Genomic DNA, 25,124 nt, shown 5'->3' on the forward strand with positions numbered 1-25,124 from the left:
AATTTTCTCCCATTCTGTAGGTTCCCTTTTCACTCTGATGATAGTTTCTTCTGGTGTGCAGAAGCTCTTTAGTTTAATTAGATCCCATTTGTCAATTTAGGCTTTTGTTGCCATTGCTTTTGGTATTTTAGTCATGAAGTCTTTGCCCATGCCTGTGTCCTGAATGGTATTGCCTAGGTTTTCATCTAGGGTTTTTATGGTTTTAGGTCTTATGTTTAACCCATCTTGAGTTAATTTTTGTATAAGATGTAAGGAAGGTGTCCAGTTTCACTTTTCTGCATATGGCTAGCCAGTTTTCTTAACACCGTTTGTTTAATAGGGAATCCTTTTCCCATTGCTCGTTTTTGTCCAGTTTGTCAAAGATCAGATGGTTGTAGAGGTGTGACGTTATTTCTGAGGTCTCTATTCTGTTCTGTTGGTCTATATATCTGTTTTGGTACCAGTACCATGCTGTTTTGGTTACTGTAGCCTTGTAGTATAGTTTTAAGTCAGGTAGTGTGATGCCTACAGCTTTGTTCTTTTTGCTTAGGATTGTCTTGGCCATACACGCTCTTTTTTGGTGCCATATGAAATTTAAAGTAGTTTTCTCTAATTCTGTGAAGAAAGTCAGTGGTAGCTGGATGGGCATAGCATTGAATCTATGAATTACTTTGGGCAGTATGGCCATTTTCACAATATTGATTCTTCATATCCATGAGCATGGAATATTTTTCTGTTTGTGTGCTCTCTTATTTCCTTGAGCAGTGGTTTGTAGTTCTCCTTGAAGAGGTCCTTCACATCCCTTGTAAGTTGTATTCCCAGGTATTTTATTCTCTTTGTAACAATTGTGAATGGGAGTTCACTCATGATTTGGCTGTTTGTCAATTGTTGGTGTATAGGAATGCTTGTGATTTTTGCACATTGATTTTGTATCCTGAGACTTTGCTGAAGTTGCTTATCAGCTTAGGGAGATTTTGGGCTGAGATGATGGGGTTTTCTAAATATACAATCATGTCATCTGCAAACAGAGACAATTTGACTTCCTGTTTTCCTATTTGAATATGCTTTATTTCTTTCTCTTGCCTGATTGCCCTGGCCAGAACTTCTAATACTATGTTGAATAGGAGTGGTGAGAGAGGGCATCCATGTCCTGTGCCAGTTTTTAAAGGGAATGCTTCCAGCCTTTGCCCATTCAGTACGATATTGGCTGTGGGTTTGTCAGAAATAGCTAATACCTAGTTTATTGAGAGTTTTTAGCATGAGGGGATGTTGAATTTTATTGAAGGCCTTTTCTGCATCTATTGAGATAATCGTGGTTTTTGTCGTTAGTTCTGTTTATACAATGGATTATGTTTATTGATTTGCATATGGTTTTTTTGTTATTTGTTGATTTTTTTTTTTTTTTTTTTCCTGAGACAGTGTCTCCCTCTGTTACCCAAGCTGGAGTGAAGTGGTGCAATCTTGGCTCACTGTAACCTCTGCCTCCTGATTCAAGCCTCAGCCTCCTGAGTACTTGAGACTACAGACGCACGCCACCACACCCAGCTAATTTTTGTATTTTTATTAGAGATGGGGTTTCACTGTGTTGGCCAGGATGGTCTCGATCTCCTGACCCCATGATCCACCTGCCTCGGCCTCCCAAAGTGCTGGGATTACAGGCGTGAACCGCTGCACCTAGCTGATTGTGTATGTTGAACCAGCCTTGCATCCCAGGGATGAAGCCAACTTGATTGTGGTGGATAAGCTTTTTGATGTGCTGCTGGATTCGGTTTGCCAGTATTTTATTGAGGATTTTCGCATTGATGTTCATCAGGGATATTGGCCTGAAATTTTCTTTTTTTGTTGTGTCTCTGCCAGGTTTTGGTATAAGGATGATGCTGGCCTTATAAAATGAGTTAGGGAGGAGTCCCTCTTTTTCTATTGTCTGGAAGTTTCAGAAGGAATGGTACCTACCAGCTCCTTTTTGTACCTCTGGTAGAATTTGGCTGTTAATCTTTCTGGTCCTGGGCTCTTTTTGGTTGGTAGGCTATTTATTACTACCTCAATTTCAGAGCTCGTTACTGGTCTGTTCAGAGATTTGACTTCCTCCTGGTTCAGTCTTGGGAGGGTGTATGTATCCAGGAATTTATACATTTCTTCTAGATTTTCTAGTTTATTTGTGTAGAGGTGTTTATAGTATTCTCTGATGGTAGTTTGTATTTCTGTGGGATTGGTGGTGATCTCCCTTTTATCATTTTTTGTGTCTATTTGATTCTTCTCTTTATTGTGTCTATTTGATTCTTCTCTCTTTTCTTCTTTATTAGTCTGGCTAATTATCAATCTTTTCAAAAAACCAGCTCCTGGATTCACTGATTTTTTTGAAGGCTTTTTTTGTGTCTCTCTCCTTCGGTTCTGCTCTGATCTTAGTCATTTCTTATCTTCTGCTAGCTTTTGAATTTGTTTGCTCTTCTCTAGTTCTTTTAATTATGATGTTAGGGTGTCGATTTTAGATCTTTCCTGCTTTCTCCTGTGGGCATTTAGTGCTATAAATTTCCCTCTGAACACTGCTTTAGCTGTGTCCCAGAGATTCTGGTATGCTGTGTCTTTTTTCTCATTGTTTTCAAATAACTTATTTATTTCTGCCTGAATTTTGTTATTTACCCAGTAGTCATTCAGGAGCAGGCTGTTCAGTTTCCATGTAGTTATGCAGTTTTGAGTGAGTTTCTTAATCCTGAGTTCTAATTTGATTGCTCTGTGGTCTGAGAGACAGTTTGTTATAATTTCTGTTCTTTTACATTTGCTGAGGAGTGTTTTACTTCCAATTATGTGGTCAGTTTTAGAATAAGTGCAATGTGGTGCTGAGAAGAATGTATATTCTGTTGATTTGGGGTGGAGGGTTCTGTAGATGTCGATTAGGTCTGCTTGGTCCAGAGCTGAGTTCAAGTCCTGAATATCCTTGTTAATTTTCTGTCTTGTCGATCTAATATTGACAGTGGGGTGTTAAAATTTCCCATTATTATTGTGTGGGAGTCTGAGTCTCTTTGTAGGTCTCTAAGAAGTTGCTTTATGAATCTGGGTGCTCCTGTATTGGTTGCATGTATATTTAGGATAGTTAGCTCTTCTTGTTACATTGATCCCTTTACCATTAGGTAATGCCCTTCTTTGTCTTCTTAAATTTTTGTTGGCTTCAAGTCTGTTTTATTAGAGACTAGAATTGCAACTCCTGCCTTTTTTTTTTTTTTTTTTTGCTTTCCTTTTGCTTAGTAAATATTCTTCTATCCCTTTATTTTGAGCCTATGTGTGTCTTCACATGTGAGACGGGTCTCCTGAATACAGCACACTGATGGGTCTTGACTATCCAATTTGCCAGTCTGTGTCTTTTAATTGGGGCATTTAGCCTGTTCACATATTAAGGTTAATATTGTTGTTTTTTTTTTTTTTTTTTTTGAGACGGAGTCTCGCGCTGTCACCCAGGCTGGAGTGCAGTGGCCGGATCTCAGCTCACTGCAAGCTCCGCCTCCCGGGTTCACGCCATTCTCCTGCCTCAGCCTCCCGAGTAGCTGGGACTACGGGCGCCCGCCACCTCGCCCGGCTAGTTTTTTGTATTTTTTAGTAGAGACGGGGTTTCACCGTGTTAACCAGGATGGTCTCGATCTCCCGACCTCGTGATCCGCCCGTCTCGGCCTCCCAAAGTGCTGGGATTACAGGCTTGAGCCACCGCGCCCGGCCAAGGTTAATATTGTTATGTGTGAATTTGATCCTGTCATTATGATGCTAGCTGGTTATTTTGCCCATTAGTTGATGCAGTTTCTTTATAGTGTTGATGGTCTTTACAATTTGGTATACTTTTGCGGTGGGTGGAACCGGTTTTTGCTTTCCATATTTAGTGCTTGCTTCAGGAGCTCTTGTAAGGCAGGCCTGATGGTGACAAAATCTCTCAGCATTTGCTTGTCTGTAAAGGAGTTTATTTCTCCTTCACTTATGAAGCTTAGTTTGGCTGGATATCAGATTCTGGGTTGAAAATTCTTTTAAGAATGTTGAATATTGGCCCCCACTCTCTTCTGGCTTGTAGGGTTTCTGCAGAGAGATCTGCTGTTAGTCTGATGGGCTTCCCTTTGTGGGTAACCCCACCTTTCTCTCTGACTGCCCTTAAATTTTTTTCCTTTATTTCAACCTTGGGTGAATCTGATGATTATGTGTCTTGGGGTTGCTCTTCTTGAGGAGTATCTTTGTGGTTGTCTCCCTGTTTCCTGAATTTGAATGTTGGCCTATCTTGCTAGGTTGGGGAAGTTCTCCTGGATAATATCCTGAAGAGTGTTTTCTGGTTCCATTCTGCCTGTCATTTTCAGGCACACCAATCAAACGTAGCTTTGGTCTTTTCACATAGTCCTATATTTCTTGGAGGCTTTGTTCATTTCTTTTCATTCCTTTTTCTTTAATCTTGTCTTTACACTTTATTCATTAAGTTGATCTTCAATCTCTGATATCCTTTCTTCTGCTTGATTTATTCGGCTATTACTACTTGTGTATGCTTCATGAAGTTCTCATGCTGTGTTTTTCAGCTCCATCAGGTCATTTATGTTCTTCTCTAAAGTGTTATTCTACTTAGCAATTCCTCTAACCTTTTTTCAAGGTTTTTAGCGTCCTTGCATTGGGTTAGAACATGCCCCTTTAGCTCGGAGGAGTTTATTACCACCCACCTTCTGAAGCCTACTTCCGTCAATTCATCAAACTCATTCTCTGTCCAGTTTTGTTCCCTTGCTGGCGAGGAGTTGTGATCCTTTGGAGGAGAAGAGGCGTTCTGGTTTTTGAAATTTTCAGCCTTTTTGCGCTGGTTTTTCCTCATCTTTGTGGATTTATCTACGTTTGATCTTTGATGTTGGTGACCTTCAGATGGTGTTTTCGTGTGAACGTCCTTTTTGTTGATGTTGATGCTATTCCTTTCTGTTAGTTTTCCTTCTATCAGTCCCTTCTGCTGCAGGTCTGCTGGAGTTTGCTGGAGGTGCACTCCAGACCCTGTTTGCCTGGGTATCACCAGCAGAGGCTGCAGAACAGCAAAGATTGCTGCCTGTCCCTTCTTCTGGAAGCTTTGTCCCAGAGGGGCACCTGCCAGATGCCAGCCGGAGCTCTCCTGTATGAGGTGTTGTCTGTCGACCCCTGCTGGTAGGTGTCTCCTGAGGAGGCAGTGTCTCTCCCTTAGCAGAGCTTGAGCACTGTGCTGGGAGATCCGCTGTTCTCTTCAGAGCCAGCAGGCAGTAACTTAACTCTGCTGAAGCTGTGTTCACAGCTGCCCCTTCCCCCAGGTGCTCTGTCCCAGGGAGATGGGAGTTTTATCTATAAGCCCCTGACTGGGGCTGCTGCCTTTCTTTCAGAGTTGCCCTGCCTCAAGAGGAGGAATCTAGAGAGGCAGTCTGGCTATAGTGGTTTTGAGGAGCTGCGGTGGGCTCCGCCCAGTTCAGATTTCCTGGCAGCTTTGTTTACACTGTGAGGGGAAAATGGCCTACTCAAGCCTCAGAAATGGTGGACGCCCCTCCCCCCACCAAGCTCCAGCATCCCAAGTGGACTTCAGACTGCTGTGCTGGCAGCAAGAATTTCAAGCCAGTGGATCTTAGCTTGCTGGGCTCCATGGGGGTGGGATCTGCTGAGCAAGACTACTTGGCTCCCTGACTTCAGCCCCCTTTCCAGGGGAGTGAAGGGTTCTGTCTTGCTGGCATTCCAGGCGCCACTGGGGTATTAAAAAAGAACTCCTGCAGCTAGCTCAGCGTCTGCCCAAATGGGTGACCAGTTTTGTGCTTGAAACCCAGGGCCCTGGTGGCGTAGGCAGCCAAGGGAATTTCCTGGTCTGTGGATTGTGAAGACCGTGGGAAAAGCATAGTATCTGAGCCGGAATGCACCATTTCTCAAGGCACAGTCCCTCACGGCTTCCCTTGGCTACAGGAGGGAGTTCCCTGACTCCTTGTACTTCCCGGGTGAGCAACACCCTACCCTGCTTCGGCTCGCCCTCCGTGGGCTGCACCCATGGTCTAACTAGTCCCAGTGAGATGAGCCAGGTACCTCAGTTGGAAGTGCAGAAATCACCCACCTTCTGGGTTGATCTCGCTGGGAGCTGCAGACCAGAGCTGTTCCTTTGGCCATGTTGACAGTCACCCCAGCGTTTGTCTCTTTTACCAACACGGTATTTCTGTCTGTTGAAGCATCACTGGGGAGAGACCTCCTTTACTTGGTTTGATTCTTAACACTCATCATTGCTGAGCCATCGTGCTGGGCACATGCCCAGTGCTGTTGTGCGTACATCTCATCTCATTCCCAAAGTAACCCTGTGAGATTGGTCATTTTCCCCCAGTTAGAGCAGAGGAATAGGGGGCTCAGACAGGGCAGCTCCCAAGAACGAGGTTGTGCATGGCTGAGCCCTGATTTGGACAAAAGCGCATTGCTTTCCTCACTGAGTCTTTGATCACAGCAGTCAGCCCCGGCCTCTGTGCAGGGGGATGCTCTGAATGTCCTTGTGGTGCTTGTGTGTAGGGCTTGGGGTTTCTACAGAAATTCTCTTTCTCCATAAACCTTGAGGGTCTCCTGTGCAGGTGTGGTCGCAGGCCTGAGGGTGAACATGCTGACTGCCCTGGCATGTGCCCAGGTCCTGTCAGGAGTGGCTGGTGCAGCCTGCCTTTCTCTTGGTAGCTCACTGGCAAAGGCGGTCAAAGATGGGGCAGTCTTACAATGAATAAAAATAAGCGGCTCATTTCAGACTCTCATGGAGCAGGTGGTTTCAGATGTCAGCTTTGAAAAGAAAATGTTGAGAACTAATGAGAGAAGCAGGTCTCCTCTTCCTTGAGGGCTCATGGGGGAATCAGCTGCTTTTCCTCCAAGCTCCCTGCTACCAGCTCTCTTGTCCACTAGGCTCTAAGCAACCTTGGTGCTGGCACCAGGAAGAACCAGGGGCACGGGGCCCCCGCCAGCATCCTCAGGGCCATTAGCTTCAACTCAGGTTTTTGCTGAAACCTCAGTGTGCTTCTCAGTCCTCTGGGGTCGGCCTTGCTGGAGCGACCTCGGTGTGTGGGACTGACTGTTTCCCTCCTGGGCTGTAGTCATCCTGGGAACTAGGCACTCCTCCTAAGAGGACCTCTTAACCGGTTTTTGTCTTGTTCTAGACCAGCCACTGCATTACGTAGTTACTGAAATTTGAGTTGCTGAATTGTTTTTCAGTGTTACACCGCTATTTACTGTTCGGGCCTTCACACACACCGGGCCCTGCTGCTGGTTGTCTCCCTCCAGTGAAGCTTTGAGCCATTGCTGTAATTACCTGCCTCAGAGCAAGACGTAGAGGTAGTCGGCTTGAGCTGTGGGTCATGCGGCCTAATCCTAGTTTCTGTGCACATGTACACAGAGATGTGTCTGCCCTTTGGGGTCTCCTGGCATCTGAGTAACCTGGATTGTTTTTCAGTCAAACAAGATACCTGGAGTTCCCCCCACCCCCCCGTGTGAGGCTCCTTCAGCAGGGCTGTGATGGCAGCTGAGTGTGGATGGGGACGGCTCTGGCCATGCTCTGTGATCACAGAGCTGTTAGCAGGAGAACCCACAGGAGGTCTGATCCGGCCCTTGGCGTGGGCTGAGGGGAGTGTGTGCCACAGGTAAAATGCAGGCTGGCTGCCGGAGGTCAGCACCTCTTCCTGGTTGAGGCTGTGTGCTCACTCAGATAGGTGGTGTGGCGGCCTTTTTATGGGTGCCTGGCTTCTGGAAGGTAGCTGCCAACATGGTACTTGGGGAGGTGAGCCAGCTGTTAGGGTGGGAGCAGAGGCCCTGGGAGCTCAGAAGGGTAATGACAGCTGCTTGTTCAAAATACAGATCTGCTGATTCAAAGCTATTAATCTAAACTTCTGAAATAAAGACAGACATGGAAGGAATTAGCATAGTGTTGATCCATATTTTCCCTCAAACGAGAAGTAGACTTGGAATCCTTTTCTATATCCAGGATGCTAGTTCCTGCATTTTTTCCTCTGGTTCTTATTAGCATTTTTCACTTTATAAAATAAAAATATGCATTACAGTTGCCAAGTTTAAATTATTGGGATAAAATGCCCTACCACAGAATTAAAACCAAAATAATTGCTCATGTGATGTCCCTTGAGGTGGTGAGTGGGCTCAGGACCCTCCGCCACCTGCTTAGCAGGGAGAAGGTTGGGAGGGAGGGGCTGCCTACTCGCACAGGACAGCGGGGGACAGGCCAGGGCACACCATTTGAGTCCATCACAGAGCCAGCTCTGGCAGATTCTCTTTGGAATAAGAATAGAAATGAATTTTGTATCTGAAGTTGTTTATGTTTCTCTGAAATTCACATCAGTCAACACCCAGGTCACAGCTTCCTTTATCCGCTCTCGGAGAGGAACAGGGAAAGGGTTGAGAGCCCTGCCTTCTCAGAGGGCGGCCGAGCAGGCTGCCCCATCTGCCACGGAGGCAGGTGCAGGCTCATGGCGTCCACAGCTCCTACCATATCCTTGTTGTTTCTCTGCAGAGAATCTGGACGAGGCTAGAGAACAGAAAGAAAAGAGTCCTCCAGACCAGCCTGCGGTCCCCCACCCACCTCCCAGCACTCCCATCAAGCTGGAGGAAGGTGAGCTCTGGGTGGCAGTGGCCGCCACTGTGGGAGGGTGCACGGCTCGTGCGCGCTGTGGCGGAACGTGGCGGGAGTTGTGTTAACACCAACAGAGAAGTGTGTGCTTGCATCAACGCCAAGACGTGACACTTCTTTTCTCCTATATTGGTTCTGTCCTGGGTAACTCCAGGCAAAACAGATTTGTATGTGAGCTGTGACCAAGTAGGAAGGCTGGCCTCGGGGGTCGGAACCCACCGTGGTTGCTGGTGTCTGCGTTGCCCATTGCTCGCCCACTCCTTGTGCCGTGTTGTCATGCAGATGCCACCTCCGGAGTTGCTCTCCGCTGTGTGAGCCACACGCCGGCTGCCTCTCAGCCACCGTGTGTCTGTGGTGTGTGATCCCGGGTGTCTGTCCCTCGGTCTCGTACATCCGTGTCTCTCGTGAAGCCCATGGCCCTGCCTTTCTTCTTCTGTAACCTGATGGCTGTGACTGAATGCATAGATTCTCTCCTTGTGCTTTTTTCTTCCTGTGGCTGCGTCACAAGCAGGAGACGGATGCGCTAGAGAGTACCTGTTACCCTAGTAAGTACCGCGCTGCCTCCGCTCTGCACCGGTGCCCTGTGCTTCGCCTCATTCTCCTGCTTCTTTGTTGTTTATTTTGTTTTCTGTTTATTTAAAATAAAAACAGAAGCCCCCCCTTTTTTGGACCCAGTCCTTTGGAGGCCTTCCTGGAAGTGGCTCAGTCACCTGAGCACTGTGCTGCCTTGAGCGGCAGCGGGTGCCTCCCTCAGGGCCTCTATGCACCTAGGTGCCACTGGAGCACTCTGGGCCTCAGAGGTTCTTACCTCCGGCCTTCGAGGGTCTCTTTGGATTGCTTGGTGGGAGGGTTTTACCACACTGGCTCAGACGTTAAGGGCAGCCTCGGTTCAGACAGGCTGGGGTTCTGCCACCTGCTGTGTGGGGTCGGATTGCCTTAGAGCTTTGCTGAAGCTGGTCCAAGGAAGGTGGGCAGAGGAGCGGATATTGGACCCTTTTAAAGCCAGTGTGATGTTGGCTCAGAGGATGGCAGCTCTCCAGAGCGAGCACCCTGGGGCAGCCTCTGTCCTAGCATCAGCCGCACCGTGCCCAGCAGAGCGGGCCCCACCTCCTCACAGGGAGCGGCGCCTGTGTGCCCACAGCCCTCTCCCGGCCTCAAGAAGCCTGGCCTGGAATTAGCCTGGGGCAGCCGGCGGGGTGGGGGCGCTTCCAGCTTCCCAAAGGTAAAGCCTTGAGGGTTTGGGGCCTGGGCCTCCTGTGCTGCTCCTAACCACTCAGCTGACTCCCCTGGCCCTGATGTGTGGCTTGATTTTTAAACACTAAACAGCTTGTGGTGTCTAACCTGTCAGTTGCTGGTAATGTTGTAGGCTGTTTACGAATGGAATGGACAAAGCGGGTGCCGGGTAAGTGTGGAAGGAAGGCGCCCCCAGGCCGTGTCCTCAGGGCCGACGTGCTCCTTCACAGAGGGCCACTCCTGATGCTGGTTGGGAGTTTTTGCCCCCGCTCCTTGCCTTAAAGGCCGTCTTTTTCCTTTTAATTAACTTCCATCCTAAACGGCTTTGTTCTTTTGGATGTTGACATCACACGTGCTGTGGGAGTTACGCACAATTTTCTACTGGCTGTTTTGGGGGAGACCAGGTGTTGTGGACCCAAATTTAGACTTAATTTCACGACTATGAATACGTGCCCTTAAGGTGGCAGGGCAGACTTATCTTCACATAATGAAAGCGGGACGTCGCTCCTTTAGCTGTCCTCAGCTTGTGCTGCAGTCTGTCTTTCTGGTGGGGGGACCCAAGCCTGGGGCGGAGTCTGGTGGTGTCACCACACTGCCCACAAGAAGGAGCTAAAAGCTACCCCGAGACCAAGTCTGTGTTTTGTGATATTAGCTCCATCCAGCCGTACAGTAGAGTAGACCATATTTTAAGTTTCTTGCCTTGGTAAAAATCCGTAGAGTAAAATGAAATGGCAGTTTCCTGTGTGGGGTGCCCCCATCTCAAGCTGCCCTTTGAGATCTGGGCAGGAACCCTTAACCCCATCTCTCACCTCACCCACTAGACCTTGTGCCGGAGCCAGCTACTGGAGATGACAGTGATGCCGCCACCTTTAAGCCAACTCTCCCCGATCTGTCCCCTGACGAGCCTTCAGAAGCACTCGGCTTCCCTATGTTAGAGAAGGAGGAGGAAGCCCAGAGACCCCCAAGCCCCACTGAGGCCCCTACTGAGGCCAGCCCCGAGCCAGCCCCAGACCCAGCCCCGGTGGCTGAAGAGGCTGCCCCCTCAGCTGCCGAGGAGGGGGCCGCCGCGGACCCTGGCAGCGATGGGTCTCCAGGCAAGTCCCCGTCCAAAAAGAAGAAGAAGTTCCGTACCCCGTCCTTTCTGAAGAAGAGCAAGAAGAAGAGTGACTCCTGAAGGCCCCACGCTAACACTGTCCTGTCCGGAGCGACCCTGGCCCGCCAGAGTCCCCGACTGCGTCCGTGCCCTGTCCTTGTGTAATGGAATGCAAAAAGCCAAGCCCTCCACTAGCTAGGGGTCCCCGCACGTGAGCAGCCCTGTGTAGCCCTGGGCTGACCCCGCGTGTGCGCAGCAGTCCCACCCCCCGCCTCTTGTCCTCTCAGCCTCAGCTTCTGGGGGAGATGTGCTCTCCCCACACCGGGGAGGCACTAAGTCATGGTCCTAGCTGGAAGGTACTGGAGGCTGCTGCAGCTGTGGCCACAGGTGTCACCCTCCTGAGCCTTGACCTTTCCTGCCACCCTTCCTGTTGTGAAATCAGCACATTCTGTTTCTGCTCCGCTTCCCTCCACCCTAAGGTCTCAGGTGACGGACTCAGACTCCTGGTTCCATGTGGCATTCTCTCTGCTCAGTGATCTCACTTAAGTCTATATACACAGCCTTGGTCCCGTGAAAACACTCGTGTGCCCACCAGCGGCCTTGAAGAGGCAGGTCTGGGCCAGACGCTGGGCAGGAAACGCCAGCGGCAGATCGCGATGCTATGCATGTCTGACCGATGAGCCCTTGACCACAACCAGATGCAGGAGCTCAGTTTTTTCACTTGGGTCTCTGGATTCCTGTCATAGGGAAGGTGTATCAGGAGGGGAAGAGTCCTTTCTAGAATTTTCTTTGAGTAGGTTTACAATTTAGCTTATATTTTTTGACTCTGAACGTGAACAGGCTTTTTGCTTTTTTCTTTCCAGACCCCATAGTAGAGCACTTTTCACTTACTTGGGGGAGGTTTCAGGGGATCTGTTCTCACCGTTAACTCAGCCAGAAAGATGCCCTAGTTGTGATAAAAGGTAACTCGAGGTGGAGAGTAGCCCCGGGGCCCCTCGACATGGTCGTCACTGAGGGAGGCTGAGACGTGCGCTCCTTGGCTAATACTGTTGTTTTCACTTCCCTGGAAGAGGCTGGAAAAGGGCTCAGAGCTGCTGAGCAGGAACTGGAGGGTGACCCATTTCAGGAGCTGCCTGGTACCAGTCTGACTAGGTGCAGGCAAGCTTGTGTGGGCCCAACAGGTCCCTGATAGAGCTGGTGCCAGGTGTGGGCTCAGACCCTGGGCATGATGGGCCGAGCCACCTCGGATCCCACTGATTGGCCAGCCGAGCGAGAAGCAGGCTGCCGCATGGCACTGCCTGCCGCTTCGAGCTTCCTCTGAGCCGCAGGGCCTGCTACGCGGGCAAGCGTGCTGCCTCTCTTCTGTGTCGTTTTGTTGCCAAGGCAGAATGAAAAGTCCTTAACCGTGGACTCTTCCTTTATCCCCTTTTATCCCTTCCTTTACCCCACATATGCAATGACTTAATTTTCACTTTTGTAGTTTAATCCTTTGTATTACAACATGAAATATAGTTGCATATATGGACACCGACTTGGGAGGACAGGTCCTGAATGTCCTTTCTCCAGTGTAACATGTTTTACTCACAAATAAAATTCTTTCAGCAATTTCTTTGTCTAAATCTGGGAAGCAGTTTTATATTTTAATTTTTTTGTTCCCAAGTTTGTCTGTGTGCCGAAAGGAGACCTCCAAATGTTCATGTCTTGATAAAACGTCGTCTGCAGCCATGGGTGCGGGACGTTCCACCCGGCACTCCTGTTGTCCCTCCCCATGGGAACTCAGGGTGTCCAGGGAGCTGCTGGCCTGTCCTTGTCCCCACGGTCCCCGTCTCACCGTCACTGTGTGCTCATGTCTGATGGGGAGGGCTCTGTGCGGGAGATAGCCTGCCAGGGTGCCGGGCACACTGCCAGATACCACCTGGCCAGGGCTGACCCCAGCCTTGGAGGGGCCTGAGTCCCCAGGCTGCCACTGCAGAGGGGGAAACTGAGAGTCTCGAAGAGCCTTAGACCCTTCTGGTCAGTGGAACTATTCATTCAGCTCTAGCTGCCTCTCCTGGTGTGGGTAGAGGCCCGGCTACGTACGGAGAAAGGCATTTGGTATAAAACAGGTGCTTTATTTCATCATCAGAAACCTGGTGCATAGTTTAGAAAACAAACCAACCCGGACAGCCTTGGAATGCTGCCGCCTGGAGTCATTAATAGCAATGAGTCTGAAGGAGCTGCCTGGGCTTCCTGCTGGGGGGCCGGCTCCCACCCACAGGGTCTCCCTGGACTGGGAAGGAGGGGGGTCAGGCAGTGGGCAGGGCTCTGACCCAGGCTCCCACTCTGCCTGGTGCCCACAGCCTGGGCACAGTGGCTCAGCTACTCAGCCTTGAGCGTCTGTGCCGAGTAATTCAGCTTCTGCAGGAGGAGGAAGGGCAGCAAGAAGAGCCCGGACCACGTAGTGAAGCAGGCCTGGGCCCCGGCCAGCCAGTACACTGCGGAGAGACGGCAGCGTCACCCAGGCTCCAAGGGGGCTGGCACTGGGGAGGTGAGAGCAGGTGCCCGGCCCCCAGCCTGACCCAGCACTATCCCGCACCCTCACCTGAAGCAGCCACCAGGGGCCCCGCGGCCCTGGCCAGAGCGCCTAGGCTGCGCAGTGTACCCATGACCGTGCCCTTCTGCCCTGGTGAGCCTGTGGGGAGAGGCGTAGTCAGCGGCCACTGCCCTTCTCCGGCTTAGGTGGCTTTGGCTGAGGGAAAGGTCTTACCATAGCCAGCGACCACGGAGGACAGGCAGGGCACCACAACGGCGGCGGCTGGTGGGGGACATTGAGGAGGCTCCCATCAGCCCAGGGGAGGGCGCATCACCCAGCCCTGCTGCCCATCGGATCCCCTGCCAGGGCAGGGCCACTCACCAAAGGAGTACAGCAGCAGCCCCAGGCCCAGCATGGGCAGAGAATGGCTCCAGCCAATGAGGAGGAAGGCAGGCACCAGCAGTAGGAGGGCCTGCAGGTGGGCACGGCAGCCTCAGCACAGCCCGTGCCCCACAGGGCTCAGGGGACTGCCTGCCACCCGCTTCGGAGGGAGCCCCCTACCCGCTTCACGGCAGCAACTTCCCCGCCGGGGTGGATCCGCCGGGCATAGGCGCCCTGGATGGTGGCCATGGTGAGGCCGATGAGGAAAAACATCTTCCCCTGCTGTAGGCTGGGAGCAGGAGCGTTAGTGCAGGGTCACCCGGGCAGGGTCACCCGGGGCAGGGCCAGGGCGAGAGTGGCTGCCAAGGCTTCCTGGGGATGGGGCTTGGGAGGGGTCATCCCTGAAGCAGGGGCGTTCTGGAAGACAGCAGGCTGTCCCCAGATAAGGATCCACCTGCTGAACTGGAAGCGCTGGTGTGTGAGGAAGCTCAGCGTGTACTCCAGGCCCGAGAACAGGAAGAGGTAGAGGAAGTAGACGAGGCCCAGGCGGCGCAGGCTGCTGAGCCCTGGGGAGAGGTGGAGGGCGCTGAGAAGGTGACCACAGCAGGGAAGGGCTCCGCCTGGGGACGCGCAAGGGAGAGCAGGCTCCACACTCGGGTGGGTTGAGTCCTTACTGTCTCCAGTGGGTGGGTCCTGGCCACGAGCGACGGCTGAGAAGCGCAGCAGGGCCAGGGGGCTGAGCAGATCGGCCGCATCATGGAGCCCCAGGGAGACAGACGGCGCCTGTGGGGACAGGATTGGAGATCACGGAACCCCAGGGAGACAGACGGCGCCTGTGGGGACAGGATTGGAGATCACGGAGCCCCGGGGAGACAGACGGCGCCTGTGGGGACAGGATTGGAGATCACGGAGCCCCGGGGAGACAGACGGCGCCTGTGGGGACGGGACTGGACGTCACAGAATCCCGGGGGGACAGATGGCGCCTGTGGGGATGGGATTGGAGAGCCTGCAGGAGCAGCTGCTGGCCTGGCAACCCGCAGACTGTGGCCTCAAGAGCCCCAACACCAAGAGGGCGGCCCAGCCTCCCTGGCACCTGGGGCTGGCACACAGGGGCATTTTACAGTGCTACGGAACCAAGCCCCCAGCCCCTGGGCCTGTGGGTCCCGGACCGCAGCCCTACCCGTTTCTCCAGGGGCAGCGTCTCCGGCAGGAAGCAGAAGATAAACAGCAGGTCGGAGGCTGCGAAGAGCAGGGCAAACCAGGGTGCCATTTCCAGGGGCAGGGAGGCTCCAAGCATAGGGCCCAGGGTGAAGCCCAGTGAGAAGGCCACCCCAATGACCGCCTAGAGAAAAGGCCACCTGAGCTGCACAGGGAGACCCAGGCCCAGAAGTCCACACCCGGACCCCAAAGGCCCAGCCTTACCATGCCTTGGCTGCGGGCCAGAGGCGAGCCCAGGTCAGCAACGATGGCCGTGGAGAGGCTGACGTTCCCTTTGCTGATGCCCCCAATCAGCCTGGAGGCCAGGAAGGCCGCAAAGCTCCGAGAGGTGGCCCAGACTGCATATGAGGTGGCCACACCCATCTGCCCAGGGGCAGGGGCCAAGGGGCAGGGGCGGTCACTTAAGGCCAGGAGTGGCTCAGAGTAGGACTTGGTAACCCAGGCAATACCCCTCAACCCTGCCCTATTTCGAAGCATCTGAGGGCCACTGTGTTCTCAATGTCTTCCTAGGGGCCAGGAGCACCTCCTCGAAAGCCTAGCTTTGCAACAGGAGCCACTGGTCCCCCAGAGAACCCCCTCCAGGATGTGATGAGGGCCAACAAGTGGCCATGAGTGGCCCACAGCCACCTCCCTCTCCCCACCTAACCCCATGGGGCTACTGGCTGGGTGGGAGGAGGCTTCCCCATGGGCACCCAGTCCCAGGGACATACCAGGCACAGCAGCATCACCGGGCGCCTCCCCAAGCAGTCAGAGGTGGCCCCAGTGAGTGGTGCACACAGAAACTGCAGGACAGAGAAGGCTGAGCCAATGAGACCTGAGAGACAGATGTCACCATCATGGGGATGTGGTCTCAGGGCCCTCAAGGCCAATGTCCAGCCCCGCCCTGAGGGTCCAGTCATGCTGGGCCCTACACTCACAGGCCATGGCCCTTGAGCCGAGGAGGCCACAGTGGAGAGATGAGAAAGGGGAGGAACCTGACACGCAGAGGCAAGGGATCATGCCCAGGAGCCAGGACGTGTGGGCAAGGGCACCAGATAGATGCCAGCCCAGAGAGTGGGAAGGGAAGGACTAATAATTGGGGAGGGGCCTGGGCTGGACCATGTCCACCAAAGATAGGACCGTAGAGAGCCCGCCAGAGGCACAGAGCCAGCCATACCTCCGAACAGGACACTGTTGTATCTCTTCTCCACTGGCATCCCGATGGCGGTGGCAAACCAGTTCACCCCACCCTGCCAGGAGCCATAAAGGGGGTCCTAGGGGATGAGGAGGCACGATAAGGGCTGGGGAGGTCCAATGGGCCTGGGGGGCGGGGGGCACTGTGGCCGCAGGGCAAGGACTCACGTGGGCACGGTCGTGGCTCTCCAACAGCCCGGGAAGCAGGGGCAGCAGCAGCGTGAAGGCCAGGAGGTCCAGCAGGAGGCCAAGGAAGACAACGGTGACCACGCGGCGCTCTGGTGGCTGCTGGTGGATGGGTGGGCGCGGGGTGCAGCCTCCACCCCCTCCCCGTCCCATGGTGGGCTGCTCTGACCTGGCCTGGCTGGGGTGTGGCGGGTCGGGTGAGCGGGGAAACTGGGTCCTCCAGGGCCTGCCATGCCCCCACACCCGACAGCTGGCGAGCACCCTAAAGGGGCTGATAGCAGAGCCTCCGGCCTACAGACGCAGGGGCCATTCTGGCCTGCGCGATGCCCCCGCTCCGACCCAGGCATCAGGAAACGCAGGCTTCGGGGGTTGCACAAGAAATCATAGCCACAAAGGCAACGGTCCCCAGGAATCGGGGTGAGCACATCGCGAGCCCGGCCCCACCCCGCCCCACGGCCGCGCCTCCCACGCCCTCGTAACAGAGTGAGAGAGGAAACTTGAAGCCGCGGGGGACCCGGACCCCAACCCCAACACGCGCGCCGAGATCCCGGCCCCTGGTCCGGACTCGGCCTCCCTGGCGGGGGCCATGGCCTGCACACTGGACGCGGGAGCGCCCTCAACCCCGCGCGCCTCCCACCCTGCCATCCCGCGTGCGCCCCGGTCCCGCCCCCACCCCGCGCGCCCCTGGTCCAGCCCCACACCCCGCGCGCCTCCCACCCGCGCCACCCCGCGTGCCCCCGGTCCCGCCTCCTCCCCCACGCCCCGTCTCCTGTCCGCTCCCACCCTGCGTGCCCCCTACGCCCCCCACCCCGCGCGCTTCTTACGCCCCCCCACGCCGCGCGCCCCCTACGCCCCCCACCCCGCGCGCCCCCGGTCCCGCCCCGCACCTGCCGCGGCTGCGCGCTCGGGACAGACGGTCGCACGGACGCGGAACACGGCGCCAGGCACGCCGCCAGGGGCGGGACGGCCACGCCCGGTCACGCCAAGCCCCGGAAGTGACGAACATGTCGGTAGGCTGTCTTCCGGCCGGTGGGCGTGGCTGGGTTCTCGCCTGTCCTGCGGTTCACTGCTCGGCCGTGGGTTAGCAGCACCCTGACCGGAGCGGAGGAGCGGTGCCCCCACGTAACCCGGAGGCCGAGACTCCCGGCCTGGCCTCCCTGGGTCGACGACGCCTGCCCCGCGGAGCGGAGCCATGGGCCTGAGGTGTACACGTGTGCGGGGCCTCAGGCGAGCGTCGCGCAGCCCGTCCCCCAGCCTCTGCGCCGTGCGGGCCTGGCCCTCCCCGTGGAAGGACCGCGGGCTTCGGGACCCCACGCCGGGGGGCTGACTCCTGCCACACACACAGCGGTGGTCGCGGGCCTGGGGCAGCAGCACAGCCATTCTACTCGGGCCGCGTGAGCCGACCCCGCTGTCTCTGTGCAGCTCCTTTTGCTGCGTTTGCTGCAGAGCCTGAAGTCCCAGGACAGGCGGCTGAGGGGGAAACATGGTGTGAATTGGGTGGGCAGAGAACTGAAAGCCACAGGACCCGGTTGGCACCTTTTTGGCCGCCTGGGCCTGCGACCCCGTTCCTGGGTCAGGGAGGAGCTGGCGCTCTTGCCGGGCGCAGAAGCACCTGACCCAGCGCTGGAGGAAACGGTCCCCTGGGCAGGAGGAGCTTTAGACAGAAGCTTTGGGCCTGGCTGCTGCCCGTGCCGTGCCCCGGGGCCAGCACACTCAAGGAACCGCGCCAACGCCCGGCCTACAGCCAGCTCCCACCTCCCCTCCCACCTTCTGAAATACGTGCGGATCTCTTGTGGCCGACCCCAACCAGATACACATGGGGAAAGGAATCAGGTGGCACACACGCTGCCTTTACTCCACACAGAGCTTCCAATTGTGGGTAAGAACAAAGCCCCACCTCTGCCTAATAGATGCGTTTTTCCACCTGCAGTCAAAAAGACAACCTGTTAATTCGCTTTTTCCTCAGAGGACAGGCATCCCTATGAAACTGCCATTGCAAACTTGTAACAGTGAGAGAAAACCAGCTCCATCTTCTAACCTCCATGCTCTCCTTGTTTATTCCTGGGCGTAGGCTGAACTTTGGGAAGAACTTAGTTTAAAACAAAAATAATAGCCCTTTCCCAAAAGAAACCTTTCCTGGGGACTAGACTGCTTTTATGGGACTAAAAGATTAGCCACAAGATTAGAAACTATGGTTGAGGAGTCATGCAGCTGGAGGCTACAGGATTCTGACCCTCCCCAAACTGCTCCTGGCGGTAACACTATAGTAAAGCCTCAGATCAGTACTTGATGGATCAGCTGGCACCACCCAGGCTTATCTGATCTTGTGGCACCCAGGAACTGACTCAGTGCGAGAGAACAGCTTTGACTCCCTGTGATTTCATCTCTGACCGGACCAATCAGTACTCCTGACTCACTGGCTGTCCCCACCCACCAACTTATTTTTAAAAACTCCAATCCCCAAATGCTCAGGGAGACTGAGTAATAAAACTCCGGTCTCCTGCACAGCTAGCTCTGTGTGAATTACTTCTCTATTGCAAATGCCCTTTCTTGATAAATTGGCTGTGTAGGTAACAGGGAAGGCGAACCCATTGGACAGTTAACATCTTTATCCACCCTTCCAGCTGGATCACGCGCCCTCTTCGATGACGACACAGCTAGGGTGTATGAGCTTGTTGCCGGCACCTTCTGTCCTGGGTTGGATAGCAAGGCCTCAACGGAGAGCCAGGTGCCTGGTGTGGTCCCGCATTTTTTTCTGTCCTGTTTTCTTTTCCTCTTTGCTTGGACAGTTGGGCCAGGGTCCTCAGTGCAAGGGCTTGGCTTGGTGAATTAAAGTGGCAGTAGCCGTGTGGCAGAGAAAATTTGTCAGTGGGTGAAATCCTGCAGCCGTTGGTAACAGCATCCTGGGCCTACACGGTGACAAGACAGCCAGCCTAGTTGGTGGATGTGACAAGCCCAGACCCTTCTGGATTTGTGGATCCTTGCACCTGCCAGACATGTCTCAGAGCCATCTGGGGAGGCTAATACATGCCCCTGTCAGGACGTGAGCCTCATGTTCAAGCTGCTGGCTTCAGTCCCGCTGCCACCAGCGCTGTCTGTCTTCCACTTTGCAGGGGGAGACTGGCTCATTAGCTCCAGGCCTACCAGGCAGCCCAACCACAGCAGTAACTGCCTCTCACACTGAGGATGGCTCATGCTGTGCTCCAGCCGTGGTCTCAACACCTCCCAACAAGAACAAAGCCAGACTCATTCTCCGCAGCACCTTCTTCCTTGCCTAAAGATCCCACACCTCATTAGAAGCCGGAACTGGGTCCTTGTCACCTTCCTCACTTCCCCAGTCCTGGTCTGGTTAAATCTCACCATGGTCACTGTGGCTAGACGTGTGACCGCAGCGATGCTTCATGCACATACTAGGGCAGCCTAGGCAGGGCTGGTCAGTGTGATCTCATGTGGTGTGAACTTGACCCTGGGCTGCTTTCCTGGGATGCCGGCTAAGGACACAAGCTCCATGCCTCCCTGGCTTGTGGCCCGGCAGTGGCTCCATAGTCCACTGGGGAATGCCTCTGCCTGTAAGACAGCATACCATATTGGTACAGGGAAACTCCTACTTCAGCACCTCCCTCCGCAAGGTCGCAGGTCCAACAAACCATGCGCCGTGAGGAAGTGGCCGTGGCATTCGGGATGTGGCTCCCTGGCCAGCTTGTCAAGTTCAAGGGGGGTCATTATTCCTTACAACTCACAGCCCCTCCTGGGTCCAGTAAAGCTGAGGGCCAACTTCCTTCTTGGTTAGTGCAGGGTAAAAGCACTTTAAAAAGCTGCCTCATCCATAACATGCGCATCTTCTGATTCTCACCTGAAACGGTATCACAGGTTGGCACAGATGCAACCCAGTCTTCTCCCAGCTCCCACAGTGCAGTGTCCTGAATGGAAGACCGCAGCGCCCAGAAGCATCCACTGAAGGGCGTAAGCAGGGCAAGGCCAACCGTGGCTGTTCCAGCAGGGGACTGTGGGTGACGTTTCCCTTCTCTGATTTCTAAGCTATTTGCAAACTTGTTTCATTTATAATAGAAAATATAATTTGCATAACAAGTCTAAATTCTATACATGAAGGCAAATGTCCATGGTTGACAGAAATTACACTGGCCAGAATCCCCAGTGCCAACCCTGGCAGCACGAACTGAGGCTTGTCCAGATGCAGTGAACCAGTCGCAGCTGACATCACGCAGACCATTCCCCATCCCAGAGGCGCATTTCAGAATTCATTTTATTTCATCAGGAGGTGTTTTAACAGGAACAAAACTGCGGGGGGTGGTCGGAGGTTGGAATCACACCAACATTACAGCATTACTACTTTAATAAAAATTACTTTTTTGGCTGGGTGCTGTGGCTCACACCTGTAATCCCAGGACTTTGGGGGGCAAAGGCGGGTGGATCACCTGAGGTTGGGAGTTTGAGATCAGCCTGACCAACATGGAGAAACCCCATCTCTACTAAAAATACAAAATTAGCTGGGCGTGGTGGCGCATGCCTGTAATCCCAGCTACTGGGGAGGCTGAAGCCGGAGAATCGCTGGAACCTAGAAGGTGGACAAGAGCAAAACTCCTGTCTCAAAAAAAAGATCTATTTTTTATTTTTTTAAGCGACAGGGTCTTGCACAGTTGCCCAGGCTGGAGTGCAGTAGCTTGATCACGACTCACTGTAGCTTTGGACTCAGCTCAAGCAGTCCTGCTTCAGCCTCCCGAGTAGCTGGAACTACAGGTACGTGCCACCACACTTGGCTAATTAAAAAATTTTTTTTTGTAGAGACAGGGTCCTCCCCCGGCTGGTCTTGAACCTCCTGAGCTGAAGCAATCCTGCCTTGGCCTCCTAGAGGGCTGGAATTGCAGATGTGAGATAATGTCCAGTATTTCCTTGCCTAATTTATAAAACGTAATTTATTTTTTGAACTTTTTCCTCTTCAGAGCCTTCCATTCACCTTCTTGTGTAGCCAGGCTGTTAAAAAGCTGCTTTACTTTCCGTTTTCTTTCTGCATCCCTAAAAGAAACAAAAGGCAAATGCCCATTTTTGGATTAGTTTTTTTTTTTTTTTTGAGACTGAGTCTCGCCTGTCGCCTGGGCTGGAGTGCGGTGGCCGGATCTCAGCTCACTGCAAGCTCCGCCTCCCGGGTTTACGCCATTCTCCTGCCTCAGCCTCCCGAGTAGCTGGGACTACAGGCGCCCGCCACCTCGTCCGGCTAGCTTTTTGTATCTTTTTTAGTAGAGACGGGGTTTCACCGTGTTAGCCAGGATGGTCTCGAACTCCTGACCTCGTGATCCGCCCGTCTCGGCCTCCCAAAGTGCTGGGATTACAGGCTTGAGCCACCGCGCCCGGCGTTTTTTTTTTTTTTTTTTGAGACGGAGTCTCACTCTGCCGCTCAGGCTGGAGTGCAGTGGCGCGATCTCGTCTCACTGCGAGCTCCGCCTCCCGGGTTTACGCCATTCTCCTGCCTCAGCCTCCCGAGTAGCTGGGACTACAGGCGCCCGCCACCTCGCCCGGCTAGTTTTTTGTATTTTTTAGTAGAGACGGGGTTTCACCGTGTTAGCCAGGATGGTCTCGATCTCCTGACCTTGTGATCCGCCCGTCTCGGCCTCCCAAAGTGCTGGGATTACAGGCTTGAGCCACCGCGCCCGGCCTGGATTAGTTCTTGGAGAGCGTCTTGCCCTCTCTCTCCCACATCAGAACATTAGCCACTGTGGCCACGCTCAGCTCAAACAGGGGAAGCGAACCTGCCTGGCTCCAGACCCTAGCCAGAGCCAAGGCTGTGGGATGCCAGGTGCCCAGTGTTCTGCCCAGGGCCACACAGCACCAAAGCTGAGTCACATCACAATCATGTCGCACACACACATCCCCCTCACCGTTCCATTATTTCAGAGAGTTGCATCCTCGCCAGGAACTGATTGTCCTTGCGGATTTCTCGAACAGCCCCTTTAAATTCACGCTTGTGTTTGTGGATCAGCCTCTTCCTTTCCTGTTCCTCCTTACTACTGCCTTGTTTTCTTCCAAACTCGAGGCTACAATCAAAAAGCCACTGTTAAGGAAGCAAGAATCTGTCCCCACCTCTCGGCCAGAGCCTGCTCGGGAGTGTGGCTTCGCTCCGTAGTCATCTGCTCAACTGCAGAACTGGCAGACACCCCCCGTCAGCTCCCACTGAGCCCCCAGTCCCGGCCCCCTAGGGAGATGCTGCCAACACCCACACTTTGACCAGCCGGGGCGTGAACAGCTTCAGTGGGACAGGCTTGCTCTTCTCACAGGTCAGTGGCCGGCAGAGCTGCTTCTGGCTTTCCATTTCGGTCAGTGTGCTCTGACACAGCTCCTGAAAAACACACAATCCCCGACGCTGCGATGACTTGCCTGCTGCGACCTGAGCTCCACGCGCAGGTTCTGCGGCGTCCAGGCAGCTGAGGACAGTACTGTGAGCTCCCCGCAGCAGGATGGTGCCCTTGCTGTGTGCCCACCGGTGGAGGGGAAGCCAAGGCTGTGGCTGCTCAAGGTCTGGCACAGCCAAAACAAAGTCAAGCCACTGTTTTCCTGAAGAGGGAGGGGCCCGTGTGCTGGCCCCGGAGAGCACTCTGAAAGGAGGGGACTTGGAGGTCATGACAGTCTGTGCTCCTCACCGCCAGAAACGTCAACAGAACCCCTTTCCCAGACAAACTTGGCACGAAAGGCCATGAGCCACCTGCTTCGTGAGAAGGCTCCCAGGAGAACCCCCTTCTGCCGCAGGGGGCCGCGTGCACGCTAGAACCCAGGCGTGCAGACTGATGCTGGGTGCCAGGTGGGGCAGGGTTTCTACCAGTCTTGGCAGTTTGACCTTATTTTCAAGCCAACAGAACCAACAGATGGTTAAGGCCCACTTTCACCAAGACCTTGGCTTCCAGAAGAGTTGGCTGGTGGCTTCTGAGCAATCTCCCGAAAGCCAGTTCACTGACGTTGGTCCTACCCACTTTCTCTTGCACAGTGTGTCCTGGAACCCTGGCTAACTGCACCCACAGACACAGCCACTCCTGGGCCCATCTGGATGTAACCTTCGAGTGCCTGAATGCCACGTCTCCATGGAGGCTAAACTCAAGGGCCTGACTGGCTCAGTCTACGAAGACCACAAGGCCTGTTGTGCCCCTCAGCCAGGCCAACCCAAAGATTTTTAAATGAAAGGCACAACCCATGGCCACATCAGCAGAAAGTGGGTACAGGATAAGGGGCAGAACTAATGTCTCCTATTCCTCAGCCTTTGACTAGGCGATGGGAGTCTGTGATGGCTGGCTTGTCTGCTCTATGCTCCAAGCACCTGGCCAGGGACGGGCCGAGTTGCTGTCCTCATGGAACTCTCATCCTAGTGGGGCAGAGACAAGGACGGTGTAACGTGCCTGGGGGTCCGCACCGCAGACAAGACACAGGGAGCATGGCGCAGTGTGGGCCAGCGAAGGCCTGGCTTCCCAAGGGCATGGGTGCAAGCAGCACGGCTGTGAAGAGTTCCAGGTACAGAGAACAACTCCTGAGACGGAGCCAGGCCTGCGAGGAGGCCGGAGCGCATGAGGGAAGGGCACGAGGCAAGGCTGCCAGGGCTGTGCTAGTGGTGCAGGGCACCCCTGTGGGGGCAGCCGTGGACATGGCATTGATGCCTTCGGCTCTAGCAGCATCCTGCACTGGTGTGGGCTGAGGGGCGGGGTTGGGGCAGGATGAAAGGCACAAGCCACAGCCATGTCAAGCAGGAAGTGGATGCAGGGTACAGCCTGTCAGGGTCAGGCTGAAAGGGAGGGAGGTGGATAGGCTGTAAGTGAATTTCGAGCGGCCCACAGAGGACAGGATGTGCCTGGCATCGAAGACTCATTCTTGGGTCCACCTGAGACTGTCCACTGGGGCTTCCTGTCACCCTGTGCAGGATGGTAAGACCATCCTCGAAAACCCATCCGTACTGCAGGGCGCGGTTCAGAGCTGACTGTCCAGGACTAGCAGGGGCTGACCCCCGGGCGTTGGTGCACCCTCCGTGTGGCCTCTTCGAGGTGGCACACAAGGCGACAGCTCCCAGCTACAGCTTGAGATGCAGCATCTGCTTTACTCCAGCCCAGCACTGCTCACTGTCACTGCCCAGTTTTAGGATTTCACTTTCCTTTCATGTTTGTGATTTTGCAGATGGTGTTGACTTAGAGCTGCAGCCTCAAATGACCAAATGCCACCAGCTTGGCCCCAGCTCGGCCCCAGCTCAGGGACATGTCTGAGCCCAGGTAAAGCACCCGAGTGGCGAGGAAGCCTCACCTGGAGCTCCTGGGGGTGGCTGCAGTCCGCCAGGTGATCTGTGAGGAGGGCTCGGAGAGGCCCCGTGATGGCGTGGAAGGATGGCAGGGACCCATACATGAGCACACAGCGCTTCAGCAGGGCCAGGCCCACAGCCAGGCAGGACAGTCTGTGAGGGCAGGAGGCAAGAAGAGGTCCAACTTGTTCTATTTGTCACTGACAAAACCAGTAACATGGCAAAAATGAACTTCCCCACTTCCACTAGGCTGAAAAATTCAATGTGGTCACCTTAGCTGGCCAGGGTTGGGCCCATACACCCACGGGCAAGGTAGGCTCAGTGTCAGGCCTAATGCAGGAGGGAAGGCTGTGGGAAACGCAGCGCCAGCTGGGATGGGGTGGCTCCATTTTTGGCTCCAAGTTATGATTTGTGAAATCAAACAAATGTATTTTGAAAATGAAAAAAAAAGGGACACCAT

General features: G+C 54.1%; 3 protein-coding genes and 1 long non-coding RNA gene across 53 annotated transcripts in view; 2 read left to right on the top strand and 2 right to left on the bottom strand.

Annotated features, from left to right (window-relative positions):
• ADD1 (adducin 1) overlaps window positions 1-12,529 on the top strand; it is a 103,315-nt gene extending 90,786 nt beyond the window's left edge. For 26 of the 46 annotated variants that reach the window (XM_015137829.3, XM_078001647.1, XM_078001639.1 and 23 more), the window contains 2 exons: window positions 8,468-8,566; window positions 10,639-12,529. In XM_015137829.3, coding sequence (XP_014993315.1) covers window positions 8,468-8,566; window positions 10,639-10,991 — 452 coding nt within the window. In that variant the 3' untranslated portion in view covers window positions 10,992-12,529. 46 annotated transcript variants of the gene reach the window in all.
• A 471-nt stretch (window positions 12,530-13,000) lies between these two features.
• MFSD10 (major facilitator superfamily domain containing 10) lies at window positions 13,001-17,351 on the bottom strand. Of its 2 annotated transcripts, XM_015137884.3 has the most exons (13): window positions 17,268-17,351; window positions 16,363-16,558; window positions 16,178-16,274; window positions 15,732-15,835; window positions 15,226-15,384; window positions 14,984-15,145; window positions 14,478-14,586; window positions 14,258-14,369; window positions 13,984-14,092; window positions 13,804-13,894; window positions 13,657-13,704; window positions 13,492-13,581; window positions 13,001-13,384 (listed from the first exon to the last, which is right to left on the bottom strand). In XM_015137884.3, the coding sequence occupies exons 2-13, from the start codon at window positions 16,531-16,533 to the stop codon at window positions 13,269-13,271; spliced, it is 1,368 nt and encodes a 455-aa protein (XP_014993370.2). In that variant the 5' UTR covers window positions 16,534-16,558; window positions 17,268-17,351; the 3' UTR covers window positions 13,001-13,268. The 2 variants fall into 2 exon arrangements, with proteins under 2 accessions (XP_014993370.2, XP_077859193.1); XM_078003067.1 differs by lacking the exon at window positions 13,984-14,092.
• Window positions 17,352-20,626: 3,275 nt separating this feature from the next.
• Window positions 20,627-25,124, bottom strand: part of NOP14 (NOP14 nucleolar protein) — a 30,062-nt gene continuing 25,564 nt past the window's right edge. For 2 of the 4 annotated variants that reach the window (XM_015137886.3, XM_015137885.3), the window contains 4 exons: window positions 24,670-24,817; window positions 22,614-22,732; window positions 22,275-22,430; window positions 20,627-21,414 (listed from right to left, as the gene is read on the bottom strand). In XM_015137886.3, coding sequence (XP_014993372.2) covers window positions 21,315-21,414; window positions 22,275-22,430; window positions 22,614-22,732; window positions 24,670-24,817 — 523 coding nt within the window. In that variant the 3' untranslated portion in view covers window positions 20,627-21,314. Of the gene's footprint in view, window positions 21,415-22,274; window positions 22,431-22,613; window positions 22,733-24,669; window positions 24,855-25,124 lie in introns of all 4 variants that reach the window. The other 2 variants (XR_013417697.1, XM_078003016.1) reach the window with 2 other exon arrangements.
• LOC114678225 (uncharacterized) lies at window positions 21,184-25,090 on the top strand. The gene is made up of 2 exons (XR_003729513.2): window positions 21,184-23,892; window positions 24,547-25,090. It is a non-coding gene; the product is annotated as an uncharacterized LOC114678225 (long non-coding RNA).

Source organism: Macaca mulatta, chromosome 5 (genome assembly GCF_049350105.2).
Source record: "Macaca mulatta isolate MMU2019108-1 chromosome 5, T2T-MMU8v2.0, whole genome shotgun sequence".
NCBI classification, from domain to species: Eukaryota; Metazoa; Chordata; class Mammalia; order Primates; family Cercopithecidae; genus Macaca; species Macaca mulatta.

What these genes read in the sequence shown, in the direction of transcription:
- MFSD10 (XM_015137884.3), bottom strand. Translation starts at nt 16,533, where the DNA reads ATGGGACGGGGAGGGGGTGGAGGCTGCACCCCGCGCCCACCCATCCAC. An exon ending in CGCTGCCCCTGGAGAAACGG is followed by an intron (nt 14,587 to 14,983) that starts GTAGGGCTGCGG and finishes CTGTCCCCACAG; the next exon opens with GCGCCGTCTGTCTCCCTGGG. An exon ending in GGACCCACCCACTGGAGACA is followed by an intron (nt 14,370 to 14,477) that starts GTAAGGACTCAA and finishes ACCTCTCCCCAG; the next exon opens with GGCTCAGCAGCCTGCGCCGC.